This window comes from Polyodon spathula, chromosome 3 (genome assembly GCF_017654505.1).
Source record: "Polyodon spathula isolate WHYD16114869_AA chromosome 3, ASM1765450v1, whole genome shotgun sequence".
In the NCBI taxonomy this organism is placed as follows: Eukaryota; Metazoa; Chordata; class Actinopteri; order Acipenseriformes; family Polyodontidae; genus Polyodon; species Polyodon spathula.
The window spans coordinates 16630021-16648478 of NC_054536.1; the positions used below are offsets into that span (position 1 = coordinate 16630021).

The 18458-nt window shown below is 38.1% G+C and overlaps 1 protein-coding gene across 3 annotated transcripts in view; it reads left to right on the forward strand.

Moving 5' to 3' along the window:
* The window catches only part of LOC121312777 (vacuolar protein sorting-associated protein 41 homolog), a 67902-nt gene that overhangs the window by 33717 nt on the left and 15727 nt on the right, over positions 1–18458 (forward strand). For all 3 annotated transcript variants that reach the window (XM_041244524.1, XM_041244525.1, XM_041244526.1), the window contains exons 6-11: positions 1582–1644; positions 3370–3435; positions 11421–11540; positions 11917–12063; positions 15547–15613; positions 17932–18029. In XM_041244524.1, coding sequence (XP_041100458.1) covers positions 1582–1644; positions 3370–3435; positions 11421–11540; positions 11917–12063; positions 15547–15613; positions 17932–18029 — 561 coding nt within the window. The remainder of the gene's footprint in view (positions 1–1581; positions 1645–3369; positions 3436–11420; positions 11541–11916; positions 12064–15546; positions 15614–17931; positions 18030–18458) is intronic.

The window sequence follows — 18458 nt, forward strand, 5'->3', positions numbered from 1 at the left end:
AAAAGAGGTTGTTGTACAATGAAAAAAAAAGTGGCTCTTGTTTATTGCATTTCTCCTGTAGAATAACAACATGGCTAGCTGATCACTATATGTAATATTTCCCTTGGGTCAGTGCTGAGGCATTTTGGAGTGATGTGTTTGTATCTGTATCCCCTGATTCTGACTTGCTTTCCAAATGTTAAGCAGCAACTGTGACTTTAAGTAGATATTACTATTTGGCAGCTTGGGTTGCATGTGCATCCTGAACTACTTACTTTGTTTTAAACAGGTTGAGATGCTGTCTTGATCTTCTCTCTCTCTCTCTCTCTCTCTCTCTCTCTCTCTCTCTCTCTCTCTCTCTCTCTCTCTCTCTCTCTCTCAGTCTCTCTCTCTCTCTCTCTCAAAATCAATACTACACATCAGGTGGAGCAGTTTTTTCACTTGGCATTTTCTCTGTCACTCAGATTCTGGCAAGGTGGTAATTTGGTGCCAGGCATAACATCGAAAATGTTTCGTACAGCCCAATATTTTTCAGAGCAGCACAAGAGTTAAGCTCAAACTCCCTTAAAAATCACAATATGAAGCCTATTATTATCTTTACCTTTTACCAAAATTGGGCCCTGAAAAAAATGGTCCTATACTATATATTAACACAGTTTTACACACAACTCTGAATGCTATAAGCAAATGCTACTGTGCCTCATGGAGAAAAGGCTTCTCAGGTTATTCCTTATTACACTGTAAATGGCATTTGCGATATTAAAAATATGTGAGAAATCCTTTCAAAGTGTCCATATGTGTCGTCTTCATGTTTGTGAACAGTTTTGCAGTCTGTCTGAATATGTTAAAGACACAGGGCCAGTTCAGTTTTTAAGGTCTTTATGCCACAGTGCAATTTGCACCATTTATTACAGTTACAACGGTAAAACAAATTTGAAACAACTTAATCCCCCTAATTTCAATGTCAGAATCCTCCTGATTTCAATGTCCGAGTTATTTATTTATTTATTTTTGGCTTCTGCTTTATAGGGTGCATTTTTAAATATATTTACATTATGTTCTTATTGTTTTTTTTATTGTATGAATTCCTGTGTTATTTATTGATTAGGGTTTTACTGCCAAATATTCAATAGCACTTGTCTGGTATTTCAGATTACATATATTATGCTATTGGTAGGAGCTGAATGCAGCAATATACACTATACACCGTGTTTAGTGGAATCACTAAGTGTCTGTAGAGAACTGTCCTGGCTTTGCAGCTATGCAGAACCATTTGTGAAATGGAAGAGCACTCCTTATGTCCAATGTGATTGATCTGGTGCTAGATAACGTACAAACGCTAAGTGTGGGGTCTGCTAATTAAGTGGTAGGATATGGAATGTGAATGCATGTGTTTTGAGGTGCTCTGGTTCAAGCTGTTTTAATAGTGCAATGTGAATGCATGTGTTCTGAGGTGCTCTGGTTCAAGCTGTTTTAATAGTGCAATGTAAATGCAACAGTTCTGAGGTGCTCTGGTTCAAGCTGTTTTAATAATGTGAAATACCATTCCACACCAACCATCCAACCTCAAGGGTTTCTCTCGCTCTCTCTTTCCTTTAACAGGTTCAGGTATTTGGGTTGTACACCAGAGAAGGCTTTCATGAAAATTTTGACTGCCCCATTAAGGTAAGTAGACACTTTCTCTTGTGTTTGGTTCTTTTATTATTATTATAATTTTAGGGTGGGCATCAGTTTCCCAACAGTGTCGTTTTTGTTTTTCTTTTAGCTTCTGTAAATCTGTTTTTTGAAATATAAAATGAAGCCAGGCACCGTGCAGAGATGCTGCTGGCTGTATGTTTGTCCACATGGCATGGCAGTTGGTGATTGGACAGCTACGGATCCCTGACCAACCGTTGTGCTTTTATCAAGGGCAGATTCATCAAGAATTGACCCCGTTCTGCTCCTTTAAAATGCGTCAACTGGAACAGTACAATAGCCCAAATAATGGCAATCAGTCGGGTTGTCCGCACTTTAATTTGCTGGAAAAAACAATCAGCAGTAATATTAACAGACTTTTCAACAAATGTGATAAATGGTTCATTCAGCACTGATGCATACAGTATGTAGTAATACTAAAGAAACCATCAACTATATTAAGGATAGTAGCTCATACAGCATACATCCCTGATAGTTTTATAGTTATAGATTAAGTACTGATAAATGTACATAAAATGTTATATTCGGGGGGGAAAAAATGCTTTAGTTATTCCACTGGACACAGTTCTATCAGTTATCATGGCAGTACTAACATCTACTGTCTTGGGAGCCAGTCTCATAGAGACCCATTGAGAGAAGCTCTCATTACTGACTGCTTGCACCTCATTTACTTTATGATAAACTGAGCCCTTCAGTCTCCCGGCCTGCCAATCTCTCACCTTTCAAGAGCTCTTAATCACAAAAGAAAAAAGGTAATAAAAGGAAAGGCAATCAGTAGCCTTTTTAATCCATGGCACACACAATCTCTTGTAAAACATGCTAAGTAGATACAATAAATCAGCTTCCCTTTGATAATACTGGTGCGTGGCTGGAACAATTATGTGAAAAGATATATGAGGGTAAGAGCCAAGAAGGGTGGAAGGTGTTTTAAAAGGTTGGCTTGTGCAGGGAAATTAAAATAAGTTGTTTAGCAGTGGTGCTGGAGGGGGGGGGGGGGGGGGGGGGGTAATAAAATAAAGTTAAGTCCGGTTAAAACATAAAAATAAAATCCTAGTTTTCTGCTGCTTGTCCACCGCGCTGACGCAGCACACAAACTGCATTCAGCCTCAGGCTTTCTTAGTTCCAGCATTATTCAGTTAAAACCCACTAAAGTCCCATCTGTTAACATTATAGATCGGATTAAGTGCATATTCTCAAAGCTTCTCTCTAATTCCTTTATAGTATCTCCCCAACCAGCCACTGTTTATACATGTTAAAATACCTGCCCCCCACACACACACACATATTTTGACTTCATTAGCAACTCACCTTCTCTATTAGCTGAAAGAGAATAGTTTTAAAGAAAGGTTGCTTGCTTGATAATTAGCCCAAACCATTTAAAATTAATTTGTATGCCAGTTCAATTTTTATTGCATTCCTGTTATCAAAAACACGCTGGTCACAAAAAAAGTGTGTTTCTTTTATTTGTGTTCATTTATTAATGCAGAAAAATAACGTTAAAAAATCAAATCCACATTTATAATTAAGTGTGACCTCGGGATTCCTAGAAAGTGATTCTTAATACTAAAATTATTTTGATAACTTCCTTTAAAAAATGTGCCTATTATCATAATTGCTTACATACTGGGTTAAGCATCGAACAGACTTTTACAATGCTTTTATTTAAATGCTGTTATTGTTTATGTACCTTTTCAGATAGTTGCGCTCCATCCGCAGTTTGGAAGATCAAGCAGCAAGCAGTTTGTCACAGGAGGCAGCAAGGTGAATGTCCCATAGAGGGCAAGGAAAATTGAACAGTCTGTCTCACTTGTTGTCTTTATTAAAATTATAATTTGATGCCAGAGTTTGTTTGTGCTTTTTAAAATTAGATGCTGGCTTCTTGCTTGGTAAGTAAAAGTCTATGAGGTTAAGTTATTCCTTACTGTCAAAGTCTTGCTGATTTCAAAGGGATGCAACCCAAGCAATATGCTTCACTGCAAGAGCCACCTGTGTTTCTTTTAGCTCATTGCTGATTGTAATTGCTCCTGAGGGCTGGCAGGAGGATACTGGAGTGGATTGTCGTGAAGGTCAAGTATATTACAATGCAGGGGTCTGGCCTTGTTGTCCTTCCAAAGCACCTTGACTCCTGCTGTTTGTACTGTGCCAAACTAACCTGCTTTAATCTGGGTAGTGGACGGATCAGCCCGTTTTAGGTTAGTGCATATAGGTTACTGTCAGTATATTAGGTGCTGTCCTTCAATTCTGATACAACCATTTCACAAATGGTTTAAAAATGTCCAGTAGGTGGCATTAGGGTATATACTTATTAGTGTCCAAGAAAGTACATCGTAATGTGGAAGTGTGACAAAGTGCCCGCCCCTGTGTATATTATCTGTTATGTGTTGCGTGTGGTGTGTTTAAATGTTGGTGTATAGACATTGGTACACAGGATATAAACGGGTCTGTGTAACACGAGTGTTTAAAATGTATATGTGTATTTAGGCACGAGGATTGCACAGCACTTCACGTGCAAGTAAAAAGTAATAATATGTGAGCAATGGGAATTGCACTTGATTAATTCACGTGCAGTTGTACCGAGACTCCAATTGAATGATTGATTACCAGTCGAGTCTCGGTACAGCTGCATAAAAGGAGCATGTTGTCATATAGGTGGGGTTGTGTGTTCACGAGTGGAGAACGGGGAGAGAGAGAGAAAGAGAGAGAGAGAGAGAAGTGTAAATATAGATCTCAATTGTTGTGTAGCGTTCGTCCACTCTGTGTTTTGTCCGTGTCTATTCGTTTTGTTTGTCTGTTTATTTTGGCCTCATGTGCCGTGTGCTGTTTGTTACAAACCTTTTATTTTCTGCCTGTTGTATTATTAAACTGCACATCAGTGCCTTCACCATTTCAACAGCTGTGTGCAGAGTCAGTTCCTGTTTCTGGTCTGTCGTCACCGACTTTGGCCGTCCTTGTGACAGGAAGTTATATAGTATCAAAATCAGTTTGTATTGCTCAGTGTAAAATGTTGTTGTGAATGTAGAACACTATCAAGCTCCAATGGCTTGTTTTAGTAACTGAGCTGCATTTGCAGAATTGTTGCCATTGGGATTCAACTTCAAATTTGGTATTGTGAGATTACAGTCCCAAAGCAATAGCTGAGATCTCTTCCTAGAGACTTGTTTAAGCTTACTCTTTCTTTTAATACACATTGGATCCTTATTAAAGGATAACAATAAATGTTATTTCACTCAATTATTACTGATTTGTTTTCCTCCCTCTGCCTTTTATATTTAATAATATCCCAGAAAGCATGAGGAGTAGACTGATAAAAATCAATAAACTTCAAAGGGAGGTATATCTTGATGCAGATGATGCAATATTGTGCAGAACTCACTCTTGTTAGTTCAGTATTATTTCCACAATGCTTTGTGACCTGGTCTCACACATAGAGACGCAGAGTAAAAACAAGCTTTCTATAACATCCATTCATCTTTAAAGACAGTTTTGAAAGTCATTACAAGAGTAAATAATTTAAATGGTGTTGTCTACCAAGGAGTAAAGTTAATTTTCATTTACACTAGGATTTACAAACGTCTGATGCTAAAAACATTGAAAAGAATGATACAGTTGCATTGTTCCAGAGTTCTGTGGACCCTGAGGAAATGTTTGATTTGACAGAGTGGAAATATTTCCAGTTCATTTTCAAACGTTGGCTTTCCTCCAGATTTTTCTTATTGCCGACAACCTGATGTCCTCCCCTTTCTAGGAAGTCATCAGGGATGCCTACAATGGCCTCTGAAGAGGCAGGCACCAATTATCAACAAAATGCTTGGTGATAGTATCCTTTAGCATTGCTTATTACATTTACAAAGAAACAATACCTGTTTCCAAGAAATACATATTTAACTATTTTCAAGCTGAAAAAATCATTTACCAAGTACATTATCTGGGTTTATGTAGGGAAGCCAGTACATATCGTAAAATTATTTGAGAGTTTTATAATCCTAGTGCAATTACAGTACTATCTGTCTGTATTAATCTATGTCTATACATACGTGCGTACTGTATATATGTCACCCTTACTGTGATTGTAGGTCATGGGGAACATGACGCTGACAGCAGTATAGTGGCTGTGCCTGGGCCTTTTCTAACGAGTTTCTGTAACTGCTGATAATCAGTAGTCACAGCACTAGCCGATCTTAGTGACAACTGTAGACTTAACTTTACTGTTGGCATTGATAGGGAATTGAGTAAGTGTATCTCCCCCAAAATCAGTAGGTGTCAAGAGCAGCAAATCGTCTATAGAAATGCAGACACATTACAGTGCATCAACTTCTTCAGGGTTTGATGTGTGCCAAAATAAAGCATTGATTAAGAAACAGAAGGCTGACAAAACCACGATGGTGATTACATGACAATAATAATAACACAGTGTAACACATTTTTTATTTTTTTTTGGTTCCTGGGTAGTAAGTGTTATTTCCTAATTGCTTATGCCTCAAAAGTATAGAAAATGGCTATTATTCCCCACAAACTTTGCTTTTGCAGGACAGTGATATTTTGAAATTTACCTATTTTCCAGAACATTCCAGATAGATTCAGTGCTGAGTAAACTTGGAGTAACTTCTAGAACTTTCTAGAACTTTCCAGTAATATAAATAGTAGTATAAATACAGGGGCCTTAAGCCCACCAGTTCAGTTTAGTTCCAGCTGCCTAAGTGGATACATATCTGCATTTTTCTGAGATGGCATCAAGAGGCTGCAAGCATCCGGCAGATGCATTTTGCTATGTCTGCGGCCAATTTATCAAGACAAGAGCGAAAAAGTACTCCGTGGAAGCATCTGCTAAGATGTGTGAGGCCTACAAGGCATATTTCGGCATGCCTGTCGGGAATCAAGACGAACCTTGGGCACCTCATTTCACCTGCGAGCACTGCAAAAAAAATCTCTGAAAGGTAAGCTGGACAATTGTTGCTTGGAATTTTATGTTAGAAAATTTGTTAAAATTTTTAAAATTGTAAAAGTTTTTAATTTTAAAATGTTTTACAATTTTCAATGTTATTGATAAAATATACCAGTCATGAGTGAAATAAATGTATTTTTGTAGGATGGTACAGAGGGGAAAAGAGAGCCATGAAGTTCGCTATCCCAAGAATTTGGCTGGAACCCACTGACCACTCAAGCAACTGCTACTTCTGCATGGTGGACCCTTCTAAACGTCGGACTGGCAAGAATGCACCTGCTATCACGTATCCGGACCTTCCTTCATCCATCGCCCCAGTGCCACACTGCCATTAGCTCCCCGTACCCACTCCTCCGGAGAGAGAGCAGCCGTCTTTAGAAGAGAGCAGCAAGTCAGAGAGCAAGGAGGACGTTGTAGATCCAGATGACAATTTCAGAGGTGGAGCTGAGGAGAGAAACCCATACTACCCCAACCAAAAAGACCTAAACGACTTGATTAGAGATCTTGGTCTCACCAAGTCCAATGCCGAGCTTTTAAAGTCTAGGCTCAAGCAATGGAACTTGTTGGATGAAAGTGTGCAAGTCGCAGATCAGAAGAAGCGTCACCAACCCTTTTCCAGCTTCTTCACCTGTCAAGATGGGCTCTGCTTCTGCCACAATGTGACCAGTCTGTTCGAGGCAATCGGAATCGCCTGTAACCAGAATGAGTGGCGCCTCTTCATTGACATCTCATCCAGGAGCCTCAAAGCTGTGCTGCTCCATAATGGTAACAAGTACCCGTTTCTTCCCCTGGCTCACTCGGTGCACCTCAAAGAGGATTACAACAGCATCAAGACCTTGCTGGACGCCTTGAAGTATGATGAATATGGCTGGAAGGTCATAGGAGACTTCAAAATGGTGGCACTCCTGATGGGTCTCCAAGGCGGTTTTACCAAGTTTCCCTGCTATCTTTGCCTTTGGGACAGCAGGGACACCAGGGACACCAAGGCGCACTACCACAGGCGGGACTGGCCACAGCGGACCAAGTTCTCTGTGGGGAGGAACAACGTCAAGTGGGAGCCACTGGTGGACCCCCAGAAGGTGCTGATGCCACCACTGCACATCAAATTGGGCCTTATGAAACAATTTGTCAGAGCTCTAGATAAGGAGTCGGCAGCCTTCAAGTACCTTCAAGACTTCTTCCCTAAGCTGTCTGAGGCAAAGGTCAAAGCCAGTGTCTTTGTCGGACCACAGATAAAGAAGATCCTGGAGTGCAATGAATTCCCCAAGAAGCTCGCTAGTAAGGAGAAAGCGGCTTGGAACAGCTTTGTTGCAGTGGTTCGGGGCTTCCTGGGCAATCACAAGGCCGAAAACTATGCGGAGCTGGTTGAGACTCTGGTGAAGAACTACGGCACAATGGGCTATAGGATGTCCCTCAAAGTCCATATCCTTGATGCTCATCTTGATAAATTCAAGGAGAACATGGGAGCGTACTCGGAGGAGAAAGGTGAGCGCTTCCACCAGGATATACTGGACTTTGAACACCGCTACCAAGGACAGTATAACGAGAACATGATGGGAGACTATGTTTGGGGGCTGATTCGTGAAAGTGATTTACAGTATAATCATAAATCTCGAAAAACTACTCACTTCTAAATCTTTTGTAGTCATTTTTATACTACTTTAGTATAAATACATGTTAATTTGGATTCATATGTTGTTTCTGACTTTATGTGAACGAAAAGACACAAATTCACCCGTTTTCTCATTGGAAATAGGTACATTTCAAAATATCACTGTCCTGGTCACAAAAGCAAAGTTTGTGGGGAATAATAGCCATTTTCTATACTTTTGAGGCATAAGCAATTAGGAAATAACACTTACTACCCAGGAACAAAAATTGTGTTACATAGTGTAATCGGAGCTAACATGGCATACAGAAATACATCATGAAAAAGTGGATTTACATGCAGGCTAACACCCCACTGTTATTCAGAATACTCAGTATTCGGAATACGTGAACATAGCATTCACAGTAAGGTAAGCATTAGTCCGAAGAAGAGTTTTGAGGTTAAGATGTTTACGATGTGGAATTTAGTAAACTATTGTAGTCAGGGATTTAGAAAACCTGTATTAACCTCTGTAAGATACCATGCAAATAATAGCACTTCTGGGGTGCATTTTTGTGTCCTTGCAAAAAAATGTATGATGTAGATTTTAATTTAAAAGCAGCCTGCAGTTTTAAGGAAATGGTTATGTTGGGTTTTTTAATTACAAATAAACAGCCTGTGTTGCCCGCAGCTGACAGGTTGATGTTGCAATACAAAACAGAAATGTGGTGCATTTACAAAGATTACTGGATAACCTTTTTAAATTCCCTTCTAACTGTTATGAATAATGCTATATTGAGAGTGCTGGATTGAAACCTGCCTAGCACTGTACCTCAGATACTGTTCAGCAGTAGCTGGTCTGTGTGTGTACTTGTTATAATTAATACATTACACCTATTAAACTAGGCTTGTTTTGTAAAAACTCTGTTTGCATGTAAATGTTGAATAGTGGTGAGAAACAGATTGAAAAGAATACTTATTTTGAATACTCATTTTCAGAATACTGAATTATACCTATTATTAAACTGACTGTCAAGTGTATAAAAAATATGTATAATTAATATTACTATTATTCAAAATAACACACAAAGGTGATAGGATCATATCTAATTTAATAGTTATATTCTGAAGTTTTATTTAGAATTGGTGTGCCAGTGTTAAGAATAGCAAAGAAGGAATGCTGATTTATAGGCTATATAAACGGTACAGGAATTATTCAATACAAATGGGTTTGGTCTGCTTGTTTGGAGCTCAACAGGGGTAACACTGATGTGGCGGGTTGTAACATACGATTGACATCACACAGCGAGGCAGAGATTAGGCGCTGTAGCAGCAGTTTGACAAAAGACGGCCCATTTTAGATTTTTGCACAATTGAACCGACAATATAAAAATCCATAGATTTTGAATAAATATTGGAGACACAGGACATATATACTCCAGGTGTCCCTATAATCTCCTCTCAGAACCAGCCTGCCTAAAGGACGATTTAGGCTGTCCTGTGGTTTATTTAGATATACAATACATTCTTTCCAGTGAATATAAAATGTTTAGATTTTGCGATCAATATACTTTTGTTTAATGTATACTTTAGACAAAAGTGTGAAAATGTGCAGCTGGTTTAACAATGACAGAGACCGTCTATGTCAGTAGCATATACTTCTGATGTGCTTCTGCTGTGGAGGCTTAATGTATCGATCCCAGCATGTTGCAGGTGGTTGAGACCCTGGAGAGAAAAGAGACAGAAAAACAGATGGCAAATCTCCAAGGATACGGGCCAATCTCAATGAGATGAGAAGAGTAGGCTAGTGTTTTCAGTGGACAGACTCAGGGGAGCTGACCACACGCTTGGTAAACAATAAACTGCCAGAAATAAATTAGCTGCAATAATAGGCCTCAGCACACAACATGATTCAGGCAAAGGGCAGAGTAAAATAGCTCTGGAACAACTGAAACAAATATTGCTCTAGATAAAGTCATTAGATATCACTACTTAAATATGTAAATAAATCTACCCAGATATAGGAATATTTTGGTTTATTTGTCTCTATAATGTAACTGTGCCTTCCTGCTATTACATTGCTTCTTACTTGTTTTATATTACTACAATGGTTTTATCAACTCAGGAAATATTACTGTTGATGCACTGTATATGTGCTCCTTTATAATTGGAAACAGCACTGTTATAAATTGTATCCAGGTGCCATCTTGTGGTGAGCATAAGAAACTACAGATAACAGTTATAGTTCACTGTATTTGGTGCACAGTACTCAGAAACTGAGGATTCTCAAAAAGCTGCTCATTGGGTTAATACAATTCAGATGTATTCCTTTCATTTAAACAGTGTCCCAGGGTAATTAAATACAAAGAAAGCATTGCATTATTCACTATTTACAAATCTATTATAATACTACGCGTACATGAACTACAACATAGCAAGCAAGGGTAGGAAGAAATACATGTGTGTGTGTGTGTTTGATGGAGTGTGTGACAGTATTCCCAGAAAGCATGCTACTGGCTGTCATAGGAAGGAGTATTTTATTTTATTTTTTTTAACAGTATCTACCAGGTTTAGCAAGAGCATGGTACACAATGTTAATATCTGTATCTTTATATGATGGTGGTCCACTATGAAAGTCACTATATAAAATAATATATATTATTATTATTAGTATTATTATTATTATTATTATTATTATTTATTATTATTATTATTTCCACTCAGTTCTGTGTTTCCTATGACTAATAAATGAATTCCGTCAATCAGGGATTTCAATAAACAAGATCCAAGATCCTCCAAGGGTTTTTACACATGTATGCCCCTGCTGTATTTTATTTTATTTTATTTTATTTGATAAAATGATAAATAAGGCTTGAAATTTGATGTATTATGTTAAAAAAAAAAGAAAAAGTTGTTGTAGTCACACTTACTGTAATTACACCTGTTTCATACTCTCCTTTTGCAGTTTAATTACATTTATTGTCATACTGCATGTCCCTTAATTTGGGATATTTAACTTAAGTTGAGGAGCATTTTCTACATAGCTTAATATACTGATATTGTATATATAGGAGATGTACGACGGTTGCCTTTAATAAAACTTCTCAGACTGTCAGCACTGATAAATGCATGGTGCAAAATGTATTTTGGCTCTCATGAGGGCCAAACAAGAACATGATTGTAAATCAAATGAACCTGTATTTCAAATTTTATCAGCTTCAACTGTATGAAAGAAACTGGCTGAACAGATGGAAGACCCTCACTCTGCATGAAGGAGAAGGGACTATTACCAACATCAAGTGGAGGGCCAACCTGATTGCATGGGCAAACAGCGTGGTAAGTTTGTCTTTAACCTTCTAATGAGCAACTTATTTAGGCACAATATAAGAACCACAAAATGCAGCAAAGAAAAGTAAACCTGCTTCTTATACTTGGCTGTGTCTTGACAACATGATTGTTCTGCCTTCAGTACACCCTGCTTTATCAGAAAGCAGAGCTTCTTGATAGTTTATCTACGTTCCCAAACAGTAGCGTCAGCTGCTTGCCAGTGAATTCTTCAGCTACTTATAGCTTCAGGAGGAAACACAGGAGGAAATGTTTATATCAGTTTGTCTGTGTGACCATTTACTTGTTGATAACTCCATTAATCTGCCTACTTTTAGAAAATTGAAAATTAGTCCTAAATAGTAAACAGTTTTATTTTTGTTTGCAGGGTGTGAAGATTTATGACATCAGCACAAGACAACGAATAAGCAATGTGCTACGGGACAATGCCAGCCTTCGCCCCGATATGTACCCATGCAGCCTTTGCTGGAAGGATAACACCACCCTTGTTATTGGCTGGGGAACCTCTGTGAAGGTACCCCTGAACATAGTGAAATTAAGCATCCCACTTGATGCTTGTGTTTTAGTAAATCCATTGTCTCTGCATCTTTTAGATGTTATTTTCTTATTTTGAGGAGTTTCCATAGCTCGGAAAATCACTCAGGCAAAACGTTCACTGTGACCTAATATGGCTGCCACTTTGTGGTAATGTGAATTTTTGGTTTCCTGATGCTGGATGTTGGCTTTGATCATGGGTATTGAACAGAAAAGTGAACCCTTTTGTGGCAGTAATTTTTTACACAGCTCTCACCTCTTCATTGTTAAAACTTCATATGTCAGAGATCATTTGAGTATCTCGGTATCCATGTTATATAAACACAGCATCCTGTGTTACAGTCAGCACTCGCATATCCGACCCTATAAAAAAAACTGACTTCAGAGGCGGTTATACAAGTGTGACTCATATCTGATTATTTCATCTTATTTGATATGTATCTAGGTGAGCACATTGTAACCTGCCCCTTGCCACCCTGACAACCCCCTGCTTGCACACACACACACATTTCATACGGAAAGAAATATGTCTTAGGTTAGTGGAACTGTACAGGGAGCTGTATATTGTAGTGCGTATTTGTCTTTTCTTTGGTACTGTTGTTTTCTTTCTTATTTTTTTCTTTTATCTGACATATCACAAGAGATGGCTCATGATGATGGTAGATCATTCATGGAAGATTTGATTCAGCAGGGTCAAGGCAGAATATTTACATCAATCTGTCTCGAGTGTTTAACTGTCTGAAGATGGTCCTCCTGTTTTGTTTTTGTTTTTCATCCGAGGGGTCTTTCGTTGATTATTTCATTGAAATTTGTTAGTGCACGTGTTGGGAGTAATGCAGCAGTAAAAGACAAACACCTGTCTGGTTTTTTAAGGAACACAAAAAAAGATACAATTGCAGAAAATACATAGCTGAAAGGACTGTTTTAAAATAAGTAGGCTTCCATGTAGTTGGTTTTGCTGGTACAGTGCTATATTTTTAACAGAAGTAGTATTTTAATTCAGAATGATATGATTCTGAAAATATCGCTTGCCAAAATAGACGACACATGGACTGTAATACAGTACACACTTTTAAATCCAGTATGCATTGTACTAGCATTATGTAAAATTCTCTATTAACGACCCAACAGCAAAATGAAATCTAAATGTTACCCATGCACAGAACTGCGTAAAACGTAAAAGGCAATGCAATTTAGCAAAAGATAAAAATAAAAAAACACCGGTTTCCAGAATTAAAACAGTATCCAAAGTCAGTATTCAGAATTGCAAAATATAGTGCTCGATAAGTCCCTAATGTAACAGTTCACTTGCAAATGAAAATGCACAAAAACAACTAAAGGTCACAGATTTAATTAAAAAAAAAAAAAAAAAAAAAACATCACAGTATCTAAAACTGTTTAATTATTAACATTTACATTACCATAGCTGGTCTCGTTCACTTTGTTTTTGGAGGAAGTGCTGTGTAACTGCACAATAATAAAAAGACAGACTGATTTGCCGTGCCAGAAATAAAATAAAAAGGCCAGCTGTGACGGTTGAACAAGTACATTGTAACAGTGAAGAGACAGGCTTTGTACCAGAAAACTGGTGACGAAGTTGGAAATCACGTGTGACAGGTAAGTGTGTTAATTTGTTACATATATAATGAGGATTCATTTTATTCTTAATACAAGGGCGGTAAAACATGACTGACATGTATCTGGGTAATGGATATCCGAGTGCTGACTGTACTATATTTTGTACAGCTTTATTCTATGATTTTCTCAGTAAAGTTCCATTACCAGTTTTGTCCAGTACAAATGTACTTTTAACTAACACGCTTTGCCCTTATCAGTGGTTTAGATCACACATTTTCTTATATTATGTTTACAAACCTTTCTATAAGCGATTCTTAAAAAAAAAAAAAAAAAAAAAAAAAAGAGGTCTTTGTTTTATTGTATTGAATATTGTTTTTTTCTGCACTACTAAAATTACTAATAAATATTTTCCTTTGACAACTTTTTATCTTGGCATGTTTAAGGGAATCTAATGTAAGACGCCCAACAGCTGTAAGGTATCAAGTTTTACAGAATTGATTTTCTAGTTTAGAAATTTCATTAGGCCTGATCCTGTGGCAAAGGAACAGCTGGTTTGTTATCACTGCAGGGCAGTTTCGTAACAAGAAAATACATATATTTGACCTCTCAATTGTTAATGTTGCATAATAAAGAAGTAAAACTTATTTTAGCATTCAGTCTGCTTAGGTCAGAAGCAAAATTATCTAAGGCAAATGACATTCACTGAAGTGTAGGGTTCTGTAGTCTAGTATTGACTTGGTTTTAATTCCATGTAGATATGCTATATCGTTTCACTCCTGCTCAACTGAAACAGGTTGTTAGACCAGCAAAATAATGACCCAGAGTAGCCCCTACTGTGCTATCAATAGTATCTATGATGATCCGGCGTGGGGCTTGGTAATGGGACCCCCAAACTTATTATTTTTTGTAAGTGGTTATTCAGTAGCTAACGACATAATTCCTTAGATATTACATTAATTAAGCAGTTGTTTAGCGGGCGCTTTTATCCAAATCGACTTACAAGAGACAAGGGGGTGAACTATGCACCACAACTGCTGCTGCAGAGTCACTTACAATAGGACCTCAGTTTCATGTCCCATCCGAAGGATACAGTTCTCACGTAAGCAGTTTTGAAAGAAACTCACATTTAAAAAATGATATCTGGTACTGTACATTAGGTTAAAGATCATGGGTTATTTTCAGGTGCTCGCTTTGTTTCACTTCTGAGGTCAATGTACCTTTTGTTAAGCTTCTGGCTGATTTAATAACTGGAAAAGGGACCTTCAAGGGGTGGGGATAATTCGAGATGAAATGATCAAGAATGTGCAACTCTACCTGAAATCAAGGGATAGAGATGTATTTTACTTGTGCTATAAGATGTGTTTCTTTCGAAACGCACATTTGAAATATGCTTAGCAAGTACAAGTAGATGACAAATAAGGTGCTATTTTAATAGCTAAAATAATAATAATAATAATAATAAAAATATGTAGCATAAACCATTGGCTGTCCCTTGCATTTACTGGATTTTGTAATACTGTACATTTTCCCTAACATGCAAAGCATTATGTAAAATGTAAAGGCTGTATCTCCCTGTTACAGCCTGTTAAGAAAATCTGACTTTAGCAGTACAGTAGGGCAGGCCCTTGGCTGGCAATTCTACAAACTTTACAGATGATTCTCAAGGTGATTCTCTTTTAGTGAGAAATTAATGAGCCATTCCAGAGAACAGAATTTACTGCCACTAATTTCTATGAAGCAATACTAGGCAGCAGTCGAGTAATGAAGCATGTCACTGAATATGTTTTACAAAAATATCAATTTTATTGCACTAATCAGTCATACTAAATCCTGATTGAATCATGAGAATAAAAGAGAAAAAAAAAAGACCTTTCTTTCCCACCAGATTTGTGCAGTGAAAGAACGGGACCCAACAGAAGTGAGAGATTTGCCCAGTCGCTACGTGGAAATCGGTACTGACATTGTTTTGTTTTTTTTTGTTTTTTTGGATGTCATTAAACACTTTGCTGGTTCAGCTATGGAGTATAGCCTGATGTGCTGAAGCTGACAGTGTGACCTTACCTGTTTGTTTATCCAATGTCCTGCCAAACTGGGAGAGAGGGCTGTAGGTTCAGCAGAAAACTGTGCTGCAGGCATTGTATTTTCTTCTTCTGTTTACGATCAGCTTGCCATAATGTATGCTGATTTTCTGTTGCACTGTGTTAGCTTCCATTCCAGGCAAACAAAAAAAAGAACCGAAAAGAAAAGTAAGCTCTTACCAGGAACGTTTCGAACGTGTGTTCATGTAATTATATTTGGTTTAAATGTAGGTGGCATCATGCATTAACACACTTTTCACCTTGTCAGTGTGCTGTACTTCATAATTGCAGAGACTAATTAAATAGACAGTTCAACCTTCAGGTACTGATTCACACAAGCAAATAATTAATTAGAGTTAAGAAAGCCTGCAGGTGGACAGACATGTCTTTTGGCATTTGAAACAGACAGGATGTTTGGTCTCGTTTATAAAAGACCGTAATTGCACATCTCTCTCTCTCTCTCTCTCTCTCTCTCTCTCTCTCTATGTATAAACTACAATTTGTACGCAATCACATTTAAAGGCAAAATACTTGAGTATTGCTGTAAACTACACTGAACAAAAATATAAATGCAACATGCAACAATTTCAAAGATTTTACTGAGTTACAATTCATATATGGAAATCAGTCAATTGAAATAAATTCATTAGACCCTAATCTAAGGGTTTCACATGGCCTGGAATACACAGATACCTTAAAAAAAAAAAAAAAAAGTAAGGGCGTGGATCAGAAAACCAGTCAGTATCTGGTGTGACCACCATTTGCCTCATGCAGTGCAACACATCTCCTTCACATAGAGTTGATCAGGCTGTTGATTGTGGCCTGTGGAATGTTGTCCCACTCCTCTTCAGTGGCTGTGCGAAGTTGCTAGATATTGGCGGGAACTGCTACACTTTTCCAGCGTGCCAGTGGCCATCGAAGGTGAGCATTTGCCCACTGAAGTAGGTTACGACGCCGAACTGCAGTCAGGTCAAGACCCTGGTGAGGGTGACGAGCATGCAGATGAGCTTCCCTGAGACAGTTTCTGACAGTTTGTGCAGAGATTCTTCGGTTGTGCAAGCCCGTAGTTTCATCAGCTGTCCGAGTGGCTGGTCAGACGATCCCGCAGGTGAAGAAGCCGGATGTGGAGGTCCTGGGCTGGTGTGGTTACACGTGGTCTGCGGTTGTGAGGCTGGTTGGACGTACTGCCAAATTCTCTAAAACGATGTTGGAGGCGGCTTATGGTAGAGAAATGAACATTCTATTCTCTGGCAACAGCTCTGGTGGACAATCATGCAGTCAGCATGCCAATTGCACGCTCCCTCAAAACTTGAGACATCTGTGGCATTGTGTTGTGTGACAAAACTGCACATTTTAGAGTGGTCTTTTATTGTCCCCAGCACAAGGTGCACCTATGTAATGATCATGCTGTTTAATCAGCTTCTTGATATGCCACACCTGTCAGGTGGATGGATTATCTTGGCAAAGGAGAAATGCTTACTAACACGAATGTAAACAAATTTGTGCACAAAATTTGAGAGAAATAAGCTTTTTGTGCATATGGAAAATGTCTCAGATCTTTTATTTCAGCTCATGAACCATGGGACCAACACTTTACGTGTTGCGTTTATATTTTTGTTCAGTGTAGTTCAAAGGTATTTACACATAAAAGCATGCTGTTTTCACAGCATGAGCAGATAAAGCAGCCCGATAAATTGCCTGGCAAGTACTTTTGAGTTACAAATCCAAGGTAGAGTTTGACTCAGGACTGCATGTACAGGGCTTACAAGCAAAGGAGAGAAATCCTCTTCCTCTCAGTAGTGTTCTTTATGTTTTATGTTTTTTCACGACAGATTTACCTTGCATATGTGATACATTCTGGTTTATGAATGTGTATAAATTCCACATTATACTTCTGGCTTACAGAAGATGACACATTCTGCCTCTGAATTTATTTGTAATGCATTTTTTTATCCAGCATCCCAGCATGTTAATAAACCCAACTGCCCATTTCCTCCCTCACTTTTCATGAGCGCTGCAGGGTAGTAGGAGTCTGTGCTTTTCCACATTTCAAGAGATGGGTTTCGACACATACATTCCCAGCTGTTTTTATACACTACCACATGTAAATCACTGTGTGGACTGCTTCAATATTAAATGGTACACATTCCTGAAAACTGTAGGCTCTGGAAATCTTAATTTCTCTTTTCCAGTGTCTGCATTTGATACCGAGTTCTACATCAGTGGACTGGGACCCCTCGGAGATCAGCTGGTGGTCCTGTATTACGTGAAGGAGATTTCTGATGAGATGGTAACAGCAGCTCTCACTTACACACATCTCCATTCACGAAACAGCCCAGTGTTAGACAAATGAAGCACTTCTGTATGTTTATGCGCAACACTGTTTAAAAATTTGTAAGAAAAGTACATGTTTAAGAAAAGCAATCTTATTATTGAGCTGTAACAATATGGGTTTGCTTCAACAATAGTGGTAGTGAAGGCTGGGGTATTTGACCTTGGCTCTTCCATTCTGCTGCAAGACTTTTTCTACCTAAGCTGTTTTTTGTTCATGTTTATCAGAACATATAATGCACAGTTCACAGCCAGAACGCTTTGTGATGGTGGTCTACTATGAAAGGCGCTATATAAAAATAGTTATTATTTATTTATTATTATTATTATTATTATATTTATTATTATTATTATTATTATTATTATTAACAGACAGGTACACAATTGC